This window comes from Ranitomeya imitator, chromosome 3 (assembly GCF_032444005.1).
Source record: "Ranitomeya imitator isolate aRanImi1 chromosome 3, aRanImi1.pri, whole genome shotgun sequence".
Taxonomy (NCBI): Eukaryota; Metazoa; Chordata; class Amphibia; order Anura; family Dendrobatidae; genus Ranitomeya; species Ranitomeya imitator.
The window spans coordinates 650644451-650662643 of record NC_091284.1 but is presented as its reverse complement, the minus strand read 5'-3'; the positions used below and the strand labels follow the sequence as shown (position 1 = coordinate 650662643).

The following is an 18193-nucleotide window of genomic DNA, read 5'->3' as shown; positions in this document are numbered from 1 at the left end:
ATCCAGTCAGCGCTCACAAAGGGTTAATGGCAGCGTTAACGGACCACGTTATGCCGCGGTGTAATGCACTCCGTTAACGCTGCTATTAACCCTGTGTGACCAACTTTTTACTATTGATGCTGCCTATGCAGCATCAATAGTAAAAAGATCTAATGTTAAAAATTAAAAAAAAATTAAAAAAATCATTATATACTCACCCTCCGTTGGCCCCCGGATCCAGCCGAGGCCTTTCCCGCCCCTCGCGATGCTCCGGTGACCGGTCCATGCATTGCGGTCTCGCGAGACGATGTATGCACTCTTGGGACCGGAGCAACGCGAGGAGCATCGGTAAACGCCTCGACTGGATCCGGGGGGCTGACGGAGGGTGAATATATAACTATTTTTTATTTTAATTCTTTTTTTAATATTATATACTACGTGGGCTGTGTTATATACTACATCTCTGTGCTATATACTATGTCTCTGTACTATATACTGCGTTGGCTGTGGTATATATTACGTGGCTGGGCAATATACTACATCGCTGTGCTATATAGTACGTGGCTGTGGTATATATTACGTGGCTGGGCAATATACTGCATCTCTGTGCTATATACTATGTGGGCTGTGCTATATACTACGTGGCCTGTGTTAAATACTGCATGGGCTGTTATATACTACGTCTGTGCTATATACTACGTGGCTGTGCTATATACTACGTGGCTGGGCAATATACTACGTGGCTGGGCAATATACTACATGTCTGTGCTATTTACTACGTGGGCTGTGCTATTTACTACGTGGGCTGTGTTATATACTACGTGGCCTGTGCTATATACTACGTGTCTGTGCTATTTACTACGTGGGCTGTGTTATATACTACGTGGGCTGTGTTATACGCTACTTGGCTGTGGTATATTTCTCTGCTGTATCTGTGCATTATGAATCGTGGTATGTATTCGCCCGGGGCCCTCAAAAACCTGGAGCCGGCCCTGGCTTCAGTGATTGGTCACGCTCAGCCGCGAACAATCAGTGACAGGCGCAGTCCGCCCGCGAATTGGCACGGAATTTGAACCACGCTTCGCTAATTGGTCGCGGCTGGCCGAATCCTGTGTGTAAATTGCATTATTCTCAAAACTTCATCAATAAACGACATACATATTCTAGAATACCCGATGCAATAGAATCGGGACACCATCTAGTCTGATCTATAAATTATCAGTTTTAATCCATGAAACTAAATAATATTAATCTTTATTTTTATATAGCGCTAACATATTCCGCAGCGCTTTACAGGTTGCACACATTATCATCACTGTCACCGATGGGTCTCACAATCTAAATTCCCTATCAGTATGTCTTTGGAATGTGGGAGGAAACCGGAGTACCTGGAGGAAACCCACACAAACACGGAGAGAACATACAAACTCTTTGCAGATGTTGTCCTTGGTGGGGATGCTATCCACTGCACCACCGTGCTGCCCACATTCCGTTCCGTCCCAGCTCCTAGTGACGCAGCAAATATATTTAGCATTTTCATTTTTTCCTCCTTTTCTTCCAATAACTTTTTTTTGTTTTTTTTCATCAGCATGGTCGTATCAAGGCTTGTTCGGAGGATGAGTTGTAGTTTTGAAAGATGCCATTCACTTTTTAATATAATGTCCTGTGAAATGGTGGGGAAAAAACAGACGTGATTCCGCCATTGTTCTTTGGGTTTTGTTTTTATGGCGTTCATTGAGTGGTAAAAATGATATGATAACACAATTCCCCAGTTGAGTACAATTATGGTGATATCAAACTTGTATAATGTTATTATTTCATATATAATATATCCTACAAAAAACAACAGAGTTAAAGTCCAAGGATGTATATTAAACGAAGTTTATTTAAATAATTAAGCATAAAAAAAGATAACAAGACAGTAAATATGCGATACAAGTCAAACAGACAAAAAAGGCTCAGCTGTAAGGACTAGACCACATCACAATGAATAAACAGGATCAGGGAAAACTGTTCCTCCAGAATAACAGCATAGAGTGCTTTGTGCGAATGAAATCTAGAAGTCAATGTCAAGTATGTCACTATAGGGTTAATTGACACGCTCTAATCTTGGTAATTGCACATATGCCCCGCGCACAAAGAGTATCATGCACAACCCTGCCACATGGCATAACTGTAATAATCAAGTGGAGCACCAAGCAAGAATATAGAGAACAATCTAGTGGAGGGACAGCTTACCTATGAGTGTGCCTGCGTTATGTGCGGTCCAGTGCAGCCCCCACGCGCGTTTCGCATGAGCTTCTTCGGGGCGGTCTCAAATTACATGGATATATAGGATGTTGCAGTGGTCTCTGTTTCTAATGTTATTATTTCAGTAGCTTTAAAAAAATAAATAACTTGTGTCCTCAGTTTATAAGACCCATAACTTTTTTTTTTTTCCCTGTGGTGAGGCGATATAATAAATCATACGGCGTTTCAGTCACCCTATGGTGACAAAAAAACAAAACAAAACAATGTTGCTGCTTCTTTTCTTTACAGTATTTGCAATGTGAATTTAAAAATTTTATATGCTCAAAGATCGAACTTTTACAAAAGTGGCAGTATGAAATGTGCTTATCTTTTATTATTCTGAAATGGGGAACAGTAGGGGATTTAAGTTATTTATTTTTTCTTTCACATTACACTTTATTATTTATTCCCCATGCAGGTATTGAACTTATGATCTTTTCATTGCCTGTACAGTATACTGCAGTACTTCAGTATAGCATTATTTAGTACAAATCATGGTCTCCTATGAAGCCCAGCCTGTGACAGCACAGAAATACCAAGATGGCAGCAAAGGTTACTGGCTGTGATCGTAGGGATACTGATGGGCATCCAAAGAGATGTGCCACTGGGATGGTGTGACTTAAATGCCCTTTGTTTTTAACCCCTTTCTGACATTGGATGTAATATTCCGTCCATGTGACGTGGGCCTATTTGACCTAGGATGGAATATTACGTCATCGTGAGCTGCATGGTAGTGCAGCAGGCAGGATCATGCAACCTTACACAACATAGACTGCAAACAGGAAGGTTCCTCAGGCACCTCCCCAGTGGAGAGGAAGCAATATATACCTAATGCCTCTTAACCATTGGCTGGGGAGGAAATAGCAAGTGCACGCGCTGGCCCTTTAACAGGATGGGAGTGCGCGTGCCCTAAGGACATGGCTAGAGGACCGTCTGGAAGTATGCAGAGCATGGGAAAGGAAAGAACTGTCCGCAGCATTGGTGAGTGAAGTGACACGCCGGAGACCCTGCCTGTCAGAGCAGGGATTCGGCATGGTGCTAACATAGTGCATGATCAGCAAGTCTCTGTCAGTGCAGAGCTGACAGTTCCTATGGCACGCCAATGCTGCTTCATCTCCATGCTATAGAAGCGATCAGCCTACAAAAAATGATTACCCCGTAGTGGGACTCAGTAAAAAAAAAGTAAGAAAGAAAAATGTTTAATTGTAAAAATATTTGGAAAATAAAATCTAAAATAATAAAAAATCAATATATATTTTATCTCTAAATATTTGAATGAAAAAAAACAATAAATGTACACATATTTGGTATCCCCGCGTCTGCAACGACCCGACCTATAAGGCTTATATGCACACTTTGCGGATTGTATGCATTTTTGCCACAAAAACTCATACACACACAGCCCATTGAATTCAGTGGGATTCCGCAAAGCTGTGCTAATGCTGTGTATTTTTCTGCAGCAGAATCTTATCGCGGAAAAATACGCAGCATGCTCATTCTTTGTGCGGAATCGCGGCGATTCCGCACACATAGGAATGCATTGATCCGCTTACTTTACGCATGGGGCTATGCCCACCATGTGCAAAGTAAGCGGACCATGTGCGGATGGTACCCGGGTGTGGAGGAGAGGAGACTCTCCTCCAGGGCCTGGGTACCATATCCCTGTTAATAAAATAAAATAAAAAATAGTTATATACTCACCTTCTGGTGGCCCCCGGATCCAGCCCAGGCTTTAGGGATGCTCCTGGCAGCTCCTGTTCCCAGTGATGCCTTGCGACAATGACCTGTGATGACGTAGTGGTGTCGCGTGATGCTACGTCATCTGGGGTCATTGCCGCGAGGCATCACTGGGAATGGGAGTTGCCGGGAGCATCGCAAGGATCGGGAAGGCTGCGGGGGACGCCGGAAGGTGTGAATATCACAATTTTTTTTATTATTTTTAACATTATATCTTTTTACTATTGATGCTGCATAGGCAGAATAAATAGTAAAAAGTTGGTCACACTTGTCAAACACTGTCATTCAGTTTTCCAAGCGATGCTACAGATAGCTTGGAAAACGCTAGCATTCTGCAAGCTAATTACGCTTGCAAAACACTAGTGTTTAGCGGGAAAACACATGACAATTCTGCATGCGGAAATTTCCGCGGCAATTCAGCAACGTGTGCACATAGCCTAACTGTCCCACTAGTTAACCCCTTTATTGAACACCTTAAAAAAACTAAAAACAAGGCAAAAAGCTATGCTTTACGATCAAACCACCAAACTGAAAGTGGAATAACACGATAAAAAATTCAGATATAAATAAACATGGTACCGCTGAAAACGTCTTCTTGTCCCACAGAAAACAAGCTCCATCAGCAGAAAAATTAAAAAAGTTATAGCTCTCAGAATAAAGTGATGCAAAAATCATTTTTTCTTTAAAATAGTTTTTATTATATATAAGCGGCAAAACATAAAACAAAATATAAATGAGGTATTTCCTTAATTGTACTGACCCGAAGAATAAAACTGCCTTATCAATTTTACCACACACGGAATGGCACAACAACCCCCCCAAAGAAATTCATGAATTGCTGGTTTTTGTTCACTGTGCCTCCCAAAAATTGGAATAGAAAGCGATCAAAAATGTCAAAAATGTGCCCGAAAATGGTACCAATAAAAACGTCAACTCCTCCCTCAAAAAACAAGACCTCACATGACTCTGTGGGCCAAAATATGGAAAAATTATAGCTCTCAAAATATGGTGCTGCAAAAACTATTATTTTGCAATAAAAAAGGTCTTTTAGTGTTTGTTAGCACACTCTGATATTTCCGGTACCAGAGATGTCAGTGTCCGTGTGTGTGTGTGTGTGTGTGTGTGTGTAATACTTGCGGCACACTTATGGCATGCGTGTGCCTCATCAGTACCACACGGACGGGCGCCAGGGAAGAAGCGTTACAGTAAGCGCTGTTCCCTGGTGCCAGGTGCTGAACACGGCTCTCATCATTCTCCCCTGCTCTGCCGGCAATTGGTGCGAGCAGAGGAGAATGATGAGTTATATTTAAATGATAAAAGAGACAGCAGGTGGCAGCTGATGGGGCTATTACTCCTATCAGCTTACCCCTGCTGCCGCTAATAACAGTGACAGTAGGAGCTGCTGATGGGGCATTCATCAGCCGCCGCCTGCGCTATAAATAAATTTAAACAGCCAGGCAAAACTCACATTTGGGGGCTTTAACCCTGAGCTGTCAGCTTCAACAGGCTTATTATCAAGAATAGAGGGGTTCCACGCTGTTTTTTAAAATTATTTAAATAAATAATTTTAAAAAAATGGCGTAGGGCCCCCCCTTTTTTTGACAACCAGTTTTGCTAAAGCTCACAGCTGGGGGCTGGTATTCTCAGGCTGGTAAGGGGCCATGGATATTACAAGCCTCAACTTCTGGAACAAAGTAATTTGGAGTGATGAGACCAAAATGTAACTTTTTGGCCACAACCATAAACGTTACATTTGCAAAGAGATCAACAAGGCTTATGCTGAAAGGAACACCATTCCTACTCTAAAGCACGGAGGTAGATCGCTGATGTTTTGGGGATGTGTAAGCTACAAAGGCACAGGAAACTTGGTCAAAATTGAAGGAAAGATGAATGCAGCACGTTATCGGCAAATACTGGAGGCAAATTTACTCATCTGCCTGGAAGCTGCGCATGGGACGTACTTAGATGTTCCAACATGACAACTATCCAAAACACAAGGCCAAGTCAAACTGTCATTGGCTACAGCAGAACAAAGTGAAGAATCTGGAGTGGCCATCTCAGTCTCCTGACCTCAATATCGTTGAGCCACTCTGGGGAGATCTCAAACGTGCAGTTCATGCTAGACAGCCCAGGAATTTACAGGAACTGGAGGCTTTTTGCCAAAAAGAGTGGGCAACTTTACCATCTGAAAATATATAATAAATAAAGAACCTCATCCACAACTACCACAAAATACTTACTGTCATTGATGTTAGAGGAGGCAATGCACGGTATTAAGAAATAGGGTATGTGAACTTTTGATCAGGGTCATTTGGATGTTTTGGGTTGTCGTTATGATTTAAAAAGAGAAAACACAGTAGTTTGACAATAAATGGCTTCACCCAACCAATAACCATGAGCGGAGAAAAAGTATGGTGCTATCATTTATATTCTCTGCAAAAAAGGCCAAGAAAGCAAAAAATTCTGCCGGGGTATGTAAACCTTTGAGCGCAACTGTAGCTATAGGATTAGTAATGGACAGGTGTTTTATAGATGCTTCTCCATTACTAAGCTGTGGGCTTGATGTCACCTGACAATAAAAAGGTGTCATCAACTCCACAAATATTAACCCCACTTGCCACCATTACAGAAAAAGTGGGAAGAGCCGGGCAAAGTTCCAGAATTGGCGCATCTAATAGATGTCTTTTCTGGGTGGCTGCGGGCTGCTATTTTTAGGCTGGGGGGGGGAGCAATATCCATGGCCCTTTACCAGTCTGAGAATACCATCCCCCAGGTGTGAGCTTTAGCAAGGCTGGTTGTCAAAAATGGGGGGAACCCACACCGGTTTTTACATTTATTTAAATAATTAAAAAATATGATGTGGGGACCCCTCTATTCTTGATATCCAACCTTACTGACAGCTCAGGGCTGCAGCCCCCAGCTGTGAGTTTTGTCTGGCTGGTTATCAAAAATGGGGGGGAACCCACGCCATTTTTTTTTTCATTCATTCATTCATTCATTTATAGTTCAGGCCTCGGCTGATGAATACCCCCATCAGCCGCTCACTGTTATTAGCAGCAGCAGCAGCAGGGGTGTAGGCTGATGAGAGTAACAGTCGCATCATCCGCCACTTGCTGCATCTTTGGTATAAAATTTTGTGACACCCACGGTGTCAATATGATAACTGCATTCCTAGATGAATTCATTAAGAAGTTTAGTTCTTAAAATGGGGTCACTTATGGTTTTGGTTTTTTTTATGTTCTGGCACCTCATGGGCTCCCCAGTGGATCATGGCACCTGCAAACCAGTAAAATCTGGTGTTCCTTGCCTTCTTAGCTTTACACTGTGCCTCAAAAGTAGTATTCCCCTACATGTGGAATTTCAGCGTACTCAAGAGAAATTGCACAACAAATTGTATGGGGCAATTTTTCTTGTTACCCTTATAAAAATGCAACATTTTGAGCTAAAATAAAAAAATGTTTAGGAAAATGTGATTTTATTATTTTCACGGCTCAACGTTATAAACTTCTGTGAAGCACCTGGGGTTTCAAAGTGCACATCTAGCTAAGTTCCTTGGGGGGTCTAGTTTCCAAAATGGGGTCACTTGTTGGGGGTTTCCAATGTTTAGGTACATGAGGGGCTCTACAAACGTGGCATGACTTTCAATCTCGATTCCAGCCAAATTTGCATTGAAAAAATCATACGGTGCTCCTTCCCTTCTGAGCTCTGCCATGCATCCAAACAGTGGTTTAAGGGGTATCAGAACAAATTGCACAATAACTTTTGGGGTCCAATTTCTCCTGTTACCCTTGTGTAAATAAAAAAAATTGGGGTCTGAAGTAAATGTTTTGTGAAAAAAGTTAATGTTCATTTTTTTTAAAAACATTCCAAAAATTCCTGTTAAGTACCTGAAGGATTAATACACTTCTTGAATGTGGTTTTGGGCACCTTGAGGGGTGCAGTTTTTAGAATGGTGTCACACTTGGGTATTTTCTATCATATAGACCCCTCAAAGTGACTTCAAATGTGATGTGGTCCCTACAAAAAAAAAAAATGGTGTTGTAAAAATAAATCGCTGTTCAACTTTTAACCTTTATAACTTCCTAACAAAAAAAATGTGGTTTCCAAAATTGTGCTGATGTAAAGTAGACATGTGTGAAATGTTATTTATTAAGTATTTTGTGTGACATAACTCTAATTTAAGGGTATGAAAATTTAAAGTTGGAAAATTGTGAAATTTTTGCCAAATGTCCGTGTTTTTTTTTTTTTTTTTTTTTTTAAATAAACGCAAGTCATATCAAAGAAATGTTACCACTATCCTGAAGTACAATATGTAAAAAAAATCTCAGAATCACTAGGATCCATGGAAGCATTCCAGAGTTATTACCTCATAAAGGGACAGTGTTCAGAATTGTAAAAATTGGCCCGGTCATTAATGTACAAAGTACCCTCGGGGTAAAGGGGTTAATTTATAGTGCTATTTTAGTGGTCCACAACAGCACAAGGAGCCGGCTCTGATTGCTGCTGTTAGAGGCGGGTGAGAGCTGTATAACACACACTGCAATTCACACCACAATTTATTTTACTTATTATGCTTACTTACATACCACCATCATATTTCAGTGCTTTACACATATTGTCTTTGCATGAAGGATATATACGTCATAGAGCGTGAAGAGTTTCCAATAATTTTTTGGCGGTTTCAGCATCAAAACTCACCTTTTTAAATACACCGTTTGTTATTTTATGGTGAGGATTATGTGTGCATGTTTCATAGTATATATGTGCAGTACAAAATTTTAATTACACATGCTCATAACATGACAGGCAGTGGTGTATCCGCAGACGTCACTGCCGAGGCCAGGCATGTAATGTGTAGCGTGTCATCACTTGGGGACCACCTGAGCAATAGTGCTGGGTATCGGGGAATTTAGCAAGTTTAATATTATTTGTTTTTTGCATTTTCTAACATGTTTATAGCTACTGTAGTTTTTTAATATTTCGTGTATTGCCTTCATGACATTCACAACTATTGTACTCTATATTCTAGGTATAACAGTGGAGTGCCAGCAAGAGCGCTCTCAAATTCTGAACAAAGATAGAGCCATGAAGATGCTGCGAGCGAAACTACATGAAAATAATGTAAAGGACGAAGTGTCCCAGAGACAAAGTTCCAGGAAATTGCAGGTGCGAGGCTAGTCACAGCTATGGGGGAGACATATTGACCAGACTTTACCTACTGTCCTAGACGTTTTCTGCTTTCCCGACCTGAGATCACATGTGCTGGTGTATGGAGCAGGCAAAACGCTACAGGTGACAGAGGTAGTAATTCACCCATCACCACCCCTCGTCACAGTCGCAGGGTGCCAATTGTATTGTCATAGCATCTGGGGGTCTACTTAGGCCACCATGTTGGTGGTACTTTGATGCATTGTCTGAGGCTGACCTTCACAGAACATCTTTAATTTAACAATAGACTAAAGAATTGCACTGTGCATTTAAAGCCATCATGGGTTCAAAGTCATCTTGGGAGACTATAAAGCATGTAGTAAAAAAAAAAGTACAAGAATAAATAAATCCTTTTCTTTCTAAAATGTAACCTTCAGAAAAGCTTTTCTAATGAATAGAATATAAAGCAATCAAGAAGTCTGCATTGTGCCCATCCCTGTTATCATTTCTTGAAATGTTACGAATAACTTGACAACTAGGCATTACCCTGTCCGTCCAATCGAGTTGTCAAGTTAGTCACACGTTTCTAGGAGGAAGAACTGCACAACAGAGTTTAAAAAAAAAAAAAAATTGCTCCGGAAACCCGAACATAAATGAGAATGGAGCTTGGGATTAAACAGTGCGGTTAGTGGTACTTGCTCTTACCCTGATCTGCAGTAGTGCCGCTTTCAGTATTGCATATCCCAAATCTCGCCCAATGTGTGTTCAATTGTACTGGATTTGCTGTGGAAACCACCTGCACCAATTCAGCAAGTATCAGCAGGAATATCTGTAGCAGCAGATCTGCATTCTATCATGTAGATACCAAACCTCTCTGCCATGTCTAGCACTATTTGCATGCCAGTATTGATTTTCCACCCAGAAGTCCTTCTTTAAAAGCCATAGTAATTCCGGTTAAGGTGCTGCAGATTTTCTATGTGGATACTGCGCTGAAAATCTGCAACAAACTCCATTGCAATGCTTTACAAAGCTCTCAGACATGATTGTGTAAATCTGCATGTTTCAGATTCACCATGAATTTTATTTTCTAAAAATATAAAATCCAGGAATAGAAGGCGTTTCACAATTTACCTCATTATGGAACACTCCATGGCTTCCAAATCTATACCAACTGGTGAGATTTGGCTCCTGGAGCGCCAAGGTTTTACACAGACTTAATCAAGTGCTGATAGGTGATGTGATTAAGGAATTCTCACATGGGTTACCGCCCCCTGAATTCTATAAATACCGTATTTTTTCGGACTATAAGACGCACCGGACTATAAGATGCACGCAGGTTTTAGAGGTGGAAAATAGGGAAAAAAATATTTGAAGCAAAAAAAATGTGGTAAAATATTTAGTAACATAAATAACATACTATTATATGTGGTGTTATTATATATAATAGTATGTTATTATGTTGGAAGCTGCGGGTAGAAGATGGTGCTGCGGGACCAGTGTGGTGTCTGTAAAGTACTATATGAAGACGCTGGAGGGTGAGTATAAGAATGGGGGCACAGGGCTTATATTTTGCAGCACTGAAAACTAATACTGGAGTGCTGCTTTGAGATCCCATTGGAGAACTATAACTCCCAGCATGCCCTGCAGATGCTATGGCATGCTGGGAGTTATACTTCACCACAGAAGTGGCAGAGTGCTTTATTGTGTCTTGTAGTGACTAACCTTTTAATTGTGGCAGCCAGCCAGCCACGCTGTGGTGAGGTAAAAAGCTGGAGAATCCCATGGCACCACAGAGCCCTCCCTCTTGTTGCCTCTCCACAGCACAGGTCATAACAGGAAGCCTGCAGATTCTAGTGCGGTGCCTGAAGGGCCTGTGATGACATCAGAAGAGAGAGGGCTCTGTGTTGCCATGTGATGCTCCAGCCCGCCCACTTCCTGACATCACACAGGTCCTTATGCCTCAGCATCCAGCACAGCCAGGCAGGTATGCGGCGATCTAGTCTCCCCCTGCCCCTGCTGCTGCCCACTTCCTCCACTGGACATAGATCTCCCCAGCTGCTGCAGGAATCCAGCGCTGAGGAAACCATGTGTGTCGCTGCTTAAGTGAAGGACTATTCAATGGCTGCTCACTGCTCAGCTGACAGGTGGGCGGGGAAGCAGCTAATGAATATTCACTGCACTTTAATCATCGGGATCACATGGTTTCCCCAGCACTATAGCCAGGCAGCTGGGACATTTTTCTGCCTCTTGTGAGTGGAATCACAGTGGATCCCACTCGCGCTGCCCCCTCCCCCACATGGTACATCCGGACCATAAGACGCAGCCACACTTTCCTCCCAAATTTGGAGGAAAAAAAGTGCGTCTTATGGTCCGAAAAATACGGTACTTACGATTTAGGCACGCATATCGGGCAAAAGGCATTAGTTTTGGAAGGAGGGGTGAGAATAGCTAATCTACATAGTTCTCATGGATTGATCTCATTACTTTATAACATTCTCTTAGACATTATATTGACAAACCAGCCGATACGATCAAAAGAGAAATGGGCGAGTAATGGGACCTATAGAGGAAAATCACTGGTCAGATATACTGGAAATAGCTCCACAGCTGTCGTTGAGTGAATCCCATAGACTCCCATATATGTATGTGATACACCGGGTATACAGGACACCTCAATTCTTATTTAACAGGGGATTTTGCTCAAGTCCCCACTGTCCTAGATGCAAAACTAACATAGCAGATATTTTTCATATGATGTGGAACTTTCCTAACTCGGTGTCCTTTTGGAAGAGTGTTGCAGCAATGATTAACAGGGTTTTTCAATTAACATTGGTGTAGAGCTTTCTCTAATAGTATGTATATTGAGATATGTTTATTGTCTATTGAGGAGTACGGCAAAATCACGGCACATATTTTATATATGGCAAAAAAATTGATAGCCCAAAAATGAATAGCAGATCAGAAGCTTATGATATCAGAATTTATTGATAGTTAACTGGCTAGTAAATTTGGAAAAAGGCATATACCTAAAAAGAGATGCTATCTCTAAATTAGACAAGATATGGGGTCTATCGATCAATGGCTTTGGTTTGACATCTTGGAAACTGAGGAGATTTTGCCTCGGCTTGCTTTGAGTTTTGTTTATATGATGCCTCAAATTAAACTTCTTTGAAAATTAATTAAAATGTTGTTAGTACTTCCACAAGTTATATGTAACTGGGTTAACTACAGTTACTATGTTCAAATATTTGTTCATCTAATTATGATGGTTTTGCAGAGCCAAGATGGATAAATAACTCATGTTTTATGCTTCTTAAGGTTGAGGGGTGGAGAACTTTCTCCAATGTTTGTCTGGTGGTTGTTCTTGTTTTTTTTTTTTTTCTTCATAAAAATCAATAAATAAACCATTTGATTAAAAATAATATTTTTATATATAGTGTGTGTGTGTGTGTATATATATATATATATATATATATATATATATATAATAATAATTAATCCAGCTATATTTGAACATGCCATTTTCAAACGTTGCACAGGAACAAGTTGAGCATTTGCAGACAGTCATGACCATTTCTAATGTTGCCCACCTTATGTCCTGCGCAGGTTGGAACAAGAGATCAGTCTGACCGGATTCGCACTTACAACTTTACTCAGGATAGACTAACAGACCACCGGATATCGTATGAGATTCGTAACTTAAGGGTATATACTATATTTTTTCTAATGATCGAGAATATACATTATTAAGTTGTTGTGCATAATATGTTTATCATCAGTGGTAACAGGTGTCACCTAAAGTGAAGTAAATAATTATTTGATCCCTTGCTGATTTTGCAAGTTTGCCCACTGACAAAGACATGAACAGTCTATAATTTTAAGGTTAGGTTAATTTTAACATTGAGAGATAGAATATCATAAATAAAATCCAGAAAATCACATTGTATAAATTATATAAATTTGCATTTTGCAGTGAGAAATAAGTATTTGATTCCTCTGGTAAACAAGACTTAATACTTGATGGCAAAACCTTTGTTGGCAAGCACAGCAGTCAGATGTTTTTGTAGTTGAAGATGAGGTTTGCGCACATGTCAGGAGGAATTTTGGTCCACTCCTCTTTGCAGATCATCTCTAAACCATTAAGATTTTGAGGCTGTAGCTTGGCAACTCGGCGCTTCAACTCCCTCCATAAGTTTTCTATGGGACAAAGGTCTGGAGACTTGCTAATCCACGCCATGACTTTAATGTGCTTCTTTTTGAGCCACTCCTTTGTTGCCTTGGCTGTATGTTTTGGGTCTTGCTGGAAGACCTAGCCACGACCAATTTTTAATGGCCTGGCGGAGGGAAGGGGGTTGTCACTCAGGATTTTACGGTACATGGCTCCATTCATTCTCCCATTGATGCGGTTAAATAGTCCTGTGCCCTTAGCAGAGAAACCCCCCCCCCCCCAAAAAAAAAAACAAAAAAACAAAACATAATGTTAACACCTCCATGCTTGACAGTAGGTACAGTGTTCTTTGGGTCATAAGCAGCATTTTTCTTCCTCCAAACATGGCACGTTGAGTTAATGCTAAAGACCTGAATGTTGATGTTCAATCTATTTTATTAAACATTTTGCAAACAAAAAATATAAGAAAAATGATAATATATAGAATCATAGAAAATATCTAGTATTCAAAATGAGTGCCACTTTTAGCAGTAACTCAAACATACCATGGTAGACAATAACAGTAACGATATGGCGAACGCCAACACGGTATTCAAGAAAGTATCCCCTATATTATGTAGAAGAAAGAAATAGGATAAGAAAAACAGGGAAAGAAAGACAAGGGAAGAAAAAAAAAGGAACAAAAAGGGGTTATGGATAAAGGGGTCCTTAAAATTATATATTTATTTATATATATATATATATATATATATATATATATATATATATATATATATATATATATATATATATATATATTAGATGGTGGCCCGATTCTAACGCATCGGGTATATGTCCACGTAGTATATTGCCCAGTCACATAGTATATTGCCCAGCTACGCACAGAGCCACGTAGTATATTGCCCAGTTACGCACAGAGCCACGTAGTATACAGCACAGAGCCACGTAGTATATTGCCCAGTCACGTAGTATGCACCATATCCCTGTTAGGCTACTTTCACACTGGCGTTTTTTTTAATACGTCGCAATACGTCGTTTAGGGGAAAAAACGCATCCTGCAAAGTTGTTTGCAGGATGCGTTTTTGCCCCATAGAGTTACATTACCGATGCATTGCGACATATTGACACACGTCGCAACCGTCTTGCGTGTTGTGGCGGACCGACGGGAGCAAAAAACGTTAAATGTAACGTTTTTTTGCAGCCGACGGACCGCTTTTTCTCCGCCCCCACCTCCCCACACCTCACAATGGGGCAGCGGATGCGCCGGAGAAATGCATCCGCTGCACCCGTTGTGCGGCACAACAAACGCTACCGTCGGAATCTCGGCCCGACGCAATGCGACGGGCCGAATCCGACGCTAGTGTGAAAGTAGCCTTAAAAATAAAATAAACAATAGTTACATACTCACCTCCTGGAGCCTCCGGATCGAAGCGGCCAGTTCCCGATGCTTGGCCCGCGGTCCAGTCTGAAGATTGCATTGCGGTCTTGCGCGCTGATGACATAGCGGTCTCGCGAGACCGTACGTCGTCATCTTGCGAGACCGCAATGCATGCAGCGGTCACGCGCGGAGCGGAAAAGGTCGGTTCCTGATCCGGGGGGGCCACCGGAGGGTGAGTATGTAACTATTTTTTATTTTTTTATTATTTTTAACATTAGACATTTTTACTATTCATGCTGCATAGGCAGCATGAATAGTAAAAAGGTGGTCACACAGGGTTAATAGCAGCGTTAACCGAGTGTGTTACACTGCGGTCAACGCTGCCATTAACCCTGTATGAGCTGACCGGAGGGGAGTATGCGGGCGCCGGGCAGTGACTGCGGGGAGGAAGGAGCGGCCATTTTTTTCTGGACTGTGGCCGCTGATTGGTCGCGGCAGCTATGACAGGCAGCTGCCGAGACCAATCAGCAAATGAATAACCGTGACAGAAGGACAGACAGACAGATGGAAGAGACCCGTAGACAATTATATAGTAGATATTAATGCACAAATTCTTATGTAACTGTAACAGTCAGCGGAACAAATTATGGGAATCTGGTGAGTCCTGAAATAAAATCCATCCACTCCAAATTCTTCTTAATGTATTTTTTGTTCCTTTGCAGTCTGCAGACAGCTCCTCCATTCTACACAGATTGACCATTTCCTTATACCAGTCTAATATGTCAGGGGGGTTTGTAAGATTCCAAAACCTCGGGATTACTATTCGTGCTGCTGTTAGACAAAATCGAAGAATATCTCTTTTCGGAGTCCCTATTGAAGGTAAAATTGTCAGAAGAGCTATTTGAGGGGACCTTGCTACACTGTTTCCCGTGTCAAAAACCTTCTCCCAGAATAGCTTGATCTTAGAGCACTCCCACCAAATGTGGATCACCTCCCTCTCGCATCTCCAACAAACCCCTGAATCTGCTGGATATATTGCGTGTAGTTTAGAAGGGTAATGATGATACCATCTCATAAGTATTTTTTCTTCTCTTGTGCAATTCCAGCGCTAGCAAGTTTATGATTGAAGATAAACCCCCTTTCCCATTCTTGAGGAGACAAGCTTATCCCTAAGTCTCTCTCCATGCCTGATGAAATGTTAACTTCTCCGCTTCACCCTGTCTGCTCAATCACTGATATAGCATGTGGTGGCTTATTTTCTTCTAAGAACAATTTCTCAAAAAAGGTGAAGTTTGAAATCGAAATTTTATCAAAATTTTGTGCCACTAGGAAGGATTGTAATTGCAAGTATTCAAACCACCGAATTTTCTCATTTGGAAACTGAGCCTGTATAGAGACAAAAGAAGGCGTCTTCCAGCACCTGAAACAATCGGGTATCCTCCATTGCCCTCCGACCGAGAAAAGATCCGCGCAAGTATCCAGGGAGAAAGGATGGATTGAAAAACATTGATGTAAGTGGGCTAGTATTACTATCTGGGAACCCCTTCTTTCTTAGAGTGTGCCATATTTTAAGTGTGTCTCTAGTTACCGTAAATTACAATTGACTATAGACAGTGATTTCCCCGGAACACTACGGCAGATGTCTTAAAGGGACATCTAAACTCTCCTGTTCCATTCCCACCCACTGTTTAGCATCAGCTTGAAAGTGTCAGTCTAGAATCCTAAGTAATGCAGTAGCCTGAAAGTACCTCCTAAAATTGGGAAAACCAGCACCACCTATAGATTTAGGTCGACAAAGGGTCTGTATGTTTAGGCGAAGCAAAGACCTCAATTTTTGTCTGATCTGACCACAGCACCCTCTCCCAATCACTCGCCTTCCTCATGATCAAGGATACCCCACGAGGTGAGATTTATTTTGCATGGTGCCTCAGATCAAAGTCTATTGGCAGTCATTTTGTATTTCTTCCATTTTCTTACTATTGCACCAACAGTTGTCTCCTTCTCACCCAGCATCTTACTTATGGTTTTGTAGCCCATTCCAGCTTTGTGCAGGTCTATGATCTGGTCCCTGACATCCTTATAAAGCTCTTTGATCTTGCCCATGTTGTAGAGGTTAAGAGTCTGACTGATTGAGTCTGTGGACAGGATTCTTTTATAAAGGTGACTATGTACGACAGCTGTCTTTAATGCAGGCAACAAGTTAATTAGGAGCGGAACCAGAACTCTTAATGGTTGGTAGGGATCAAATACTTATTTCTCACTGAAAAATGCAAATAAATTTATATAATTTATACAATGTGATTTTCTGGATTTTATTTTTGATTTTCTATCTCTCAATGTTAAAATTAAGCATAAACAATATGTGGCCTCGCCTTGTCTTGTGGAAAAATGGCACCTGGGACACTTTGAAAAAATGGCCGTACTCCTTGTGCCATGATTGTTTCATTCTGTAGTGCAACTTGAAACTGAGTGTCACATACCAACCTTAAGGTGCCAAACCGTGTCATGTAAAGGCATTTGCATGACATTGGACTACAAGACAGATTTCCAGATACAGGTGTTTCATTGGCCTCACAAAACATTATTCAAGGCTCTTGGCACACAAAGACGGCAATGTAGGCTGGTATGGAGGCCTATCCTCTGCAGCAATGAGTCCTTTTTTGCCTTGGATGCAGTGATAGCTAAGATTGGTCTGGAGACCGCTTGGTCAACGTCATAGAGGTCTTCACAAGGTAACGTCACCGATCCTTCTGTGATTATGGTGTAGGGAATCTATAATATAACGCTGGGAGCGTCACTCTTTCCGAAGCCTTTATAGACTGCGCAAGCGCCGGCGTAGTCTGGGCCTCACAGAGTGACGCTCCCAGGAGATCGCGGTATGCGTAAACACTGAACGCACACCGCGATCTCCACCGGAGAGTCAGGGACCGCCAGGAGGGTGAGTATATTCACCTGTTCCCCGTTCCAGCGCTGCGTGCGGCTCCGTCTCCCGGGTCCTCTGCTGTGACGTTCCCAGTTCAGAGGGCGCGATGACGCGCTTAATGCGCGCCGGCGCCGCCCTCTGACTGAACAGTCACAGCAGAGGAGCCGGAAGATGGCGGCGCGCAGCGCTGGAATGGGACAGAGAGTTGAGTATAGCAAGTGCTGGGGGCCTGAGCTAGCGGTGACTCCGGCACCTGACCCCCACAGCGTGCCGGTGTCCCCGCCTGCTCAGGCCCCCCAGCACTCGGCGCCCAGCGACCATAGGTGAGTATGGTTTTTTTAATTTTTATATATATATGGCAGCAGCATACGGGGCATATATAATGGAGCATCTTATGGGGGGCATATAATACAATGGTGGCGCAGGATGGGAGCAGCACATGACAGAACGGGCGCAGGATGGCAGCAGCACATGACAGAACGGGGACGCAGGATGGAGTAGCACATACCAGGATGGAGACCATATACCAATATCGATGCTAGCCACCCGGGCGTAGAACGGGTTCAATAGC

General features: G+C 42.0%; 1 protein-coding gene across 2 annotated transcripts in view; it reads left to right on the top strand.

Annotated features, from left to right (window-relative positions):
• MTRF1 (mitochondrial translation release factor 1) overlaps positions 1 to 18193 on the top strand; it is a 59268-nt gene that overhangs the window by 39535 nt on the left and 1540 nt on the right. For both annotated transcript variants that reach the window (XM_069758213.1, XM_069758214.1), the window contains 2 exons: positions 9035 to 9171; positions 12760 to 12858. In XM_069758213.1, the coding sequence (XP_069614314.1) occupies positions 9035 to 9171; positions 12760 to 12858 (236 nt within the window). The remainder of the gene's footprint in view (positions 1 to 9034; positions 9172 to 12759; positions 12859 to 18193) is intronic.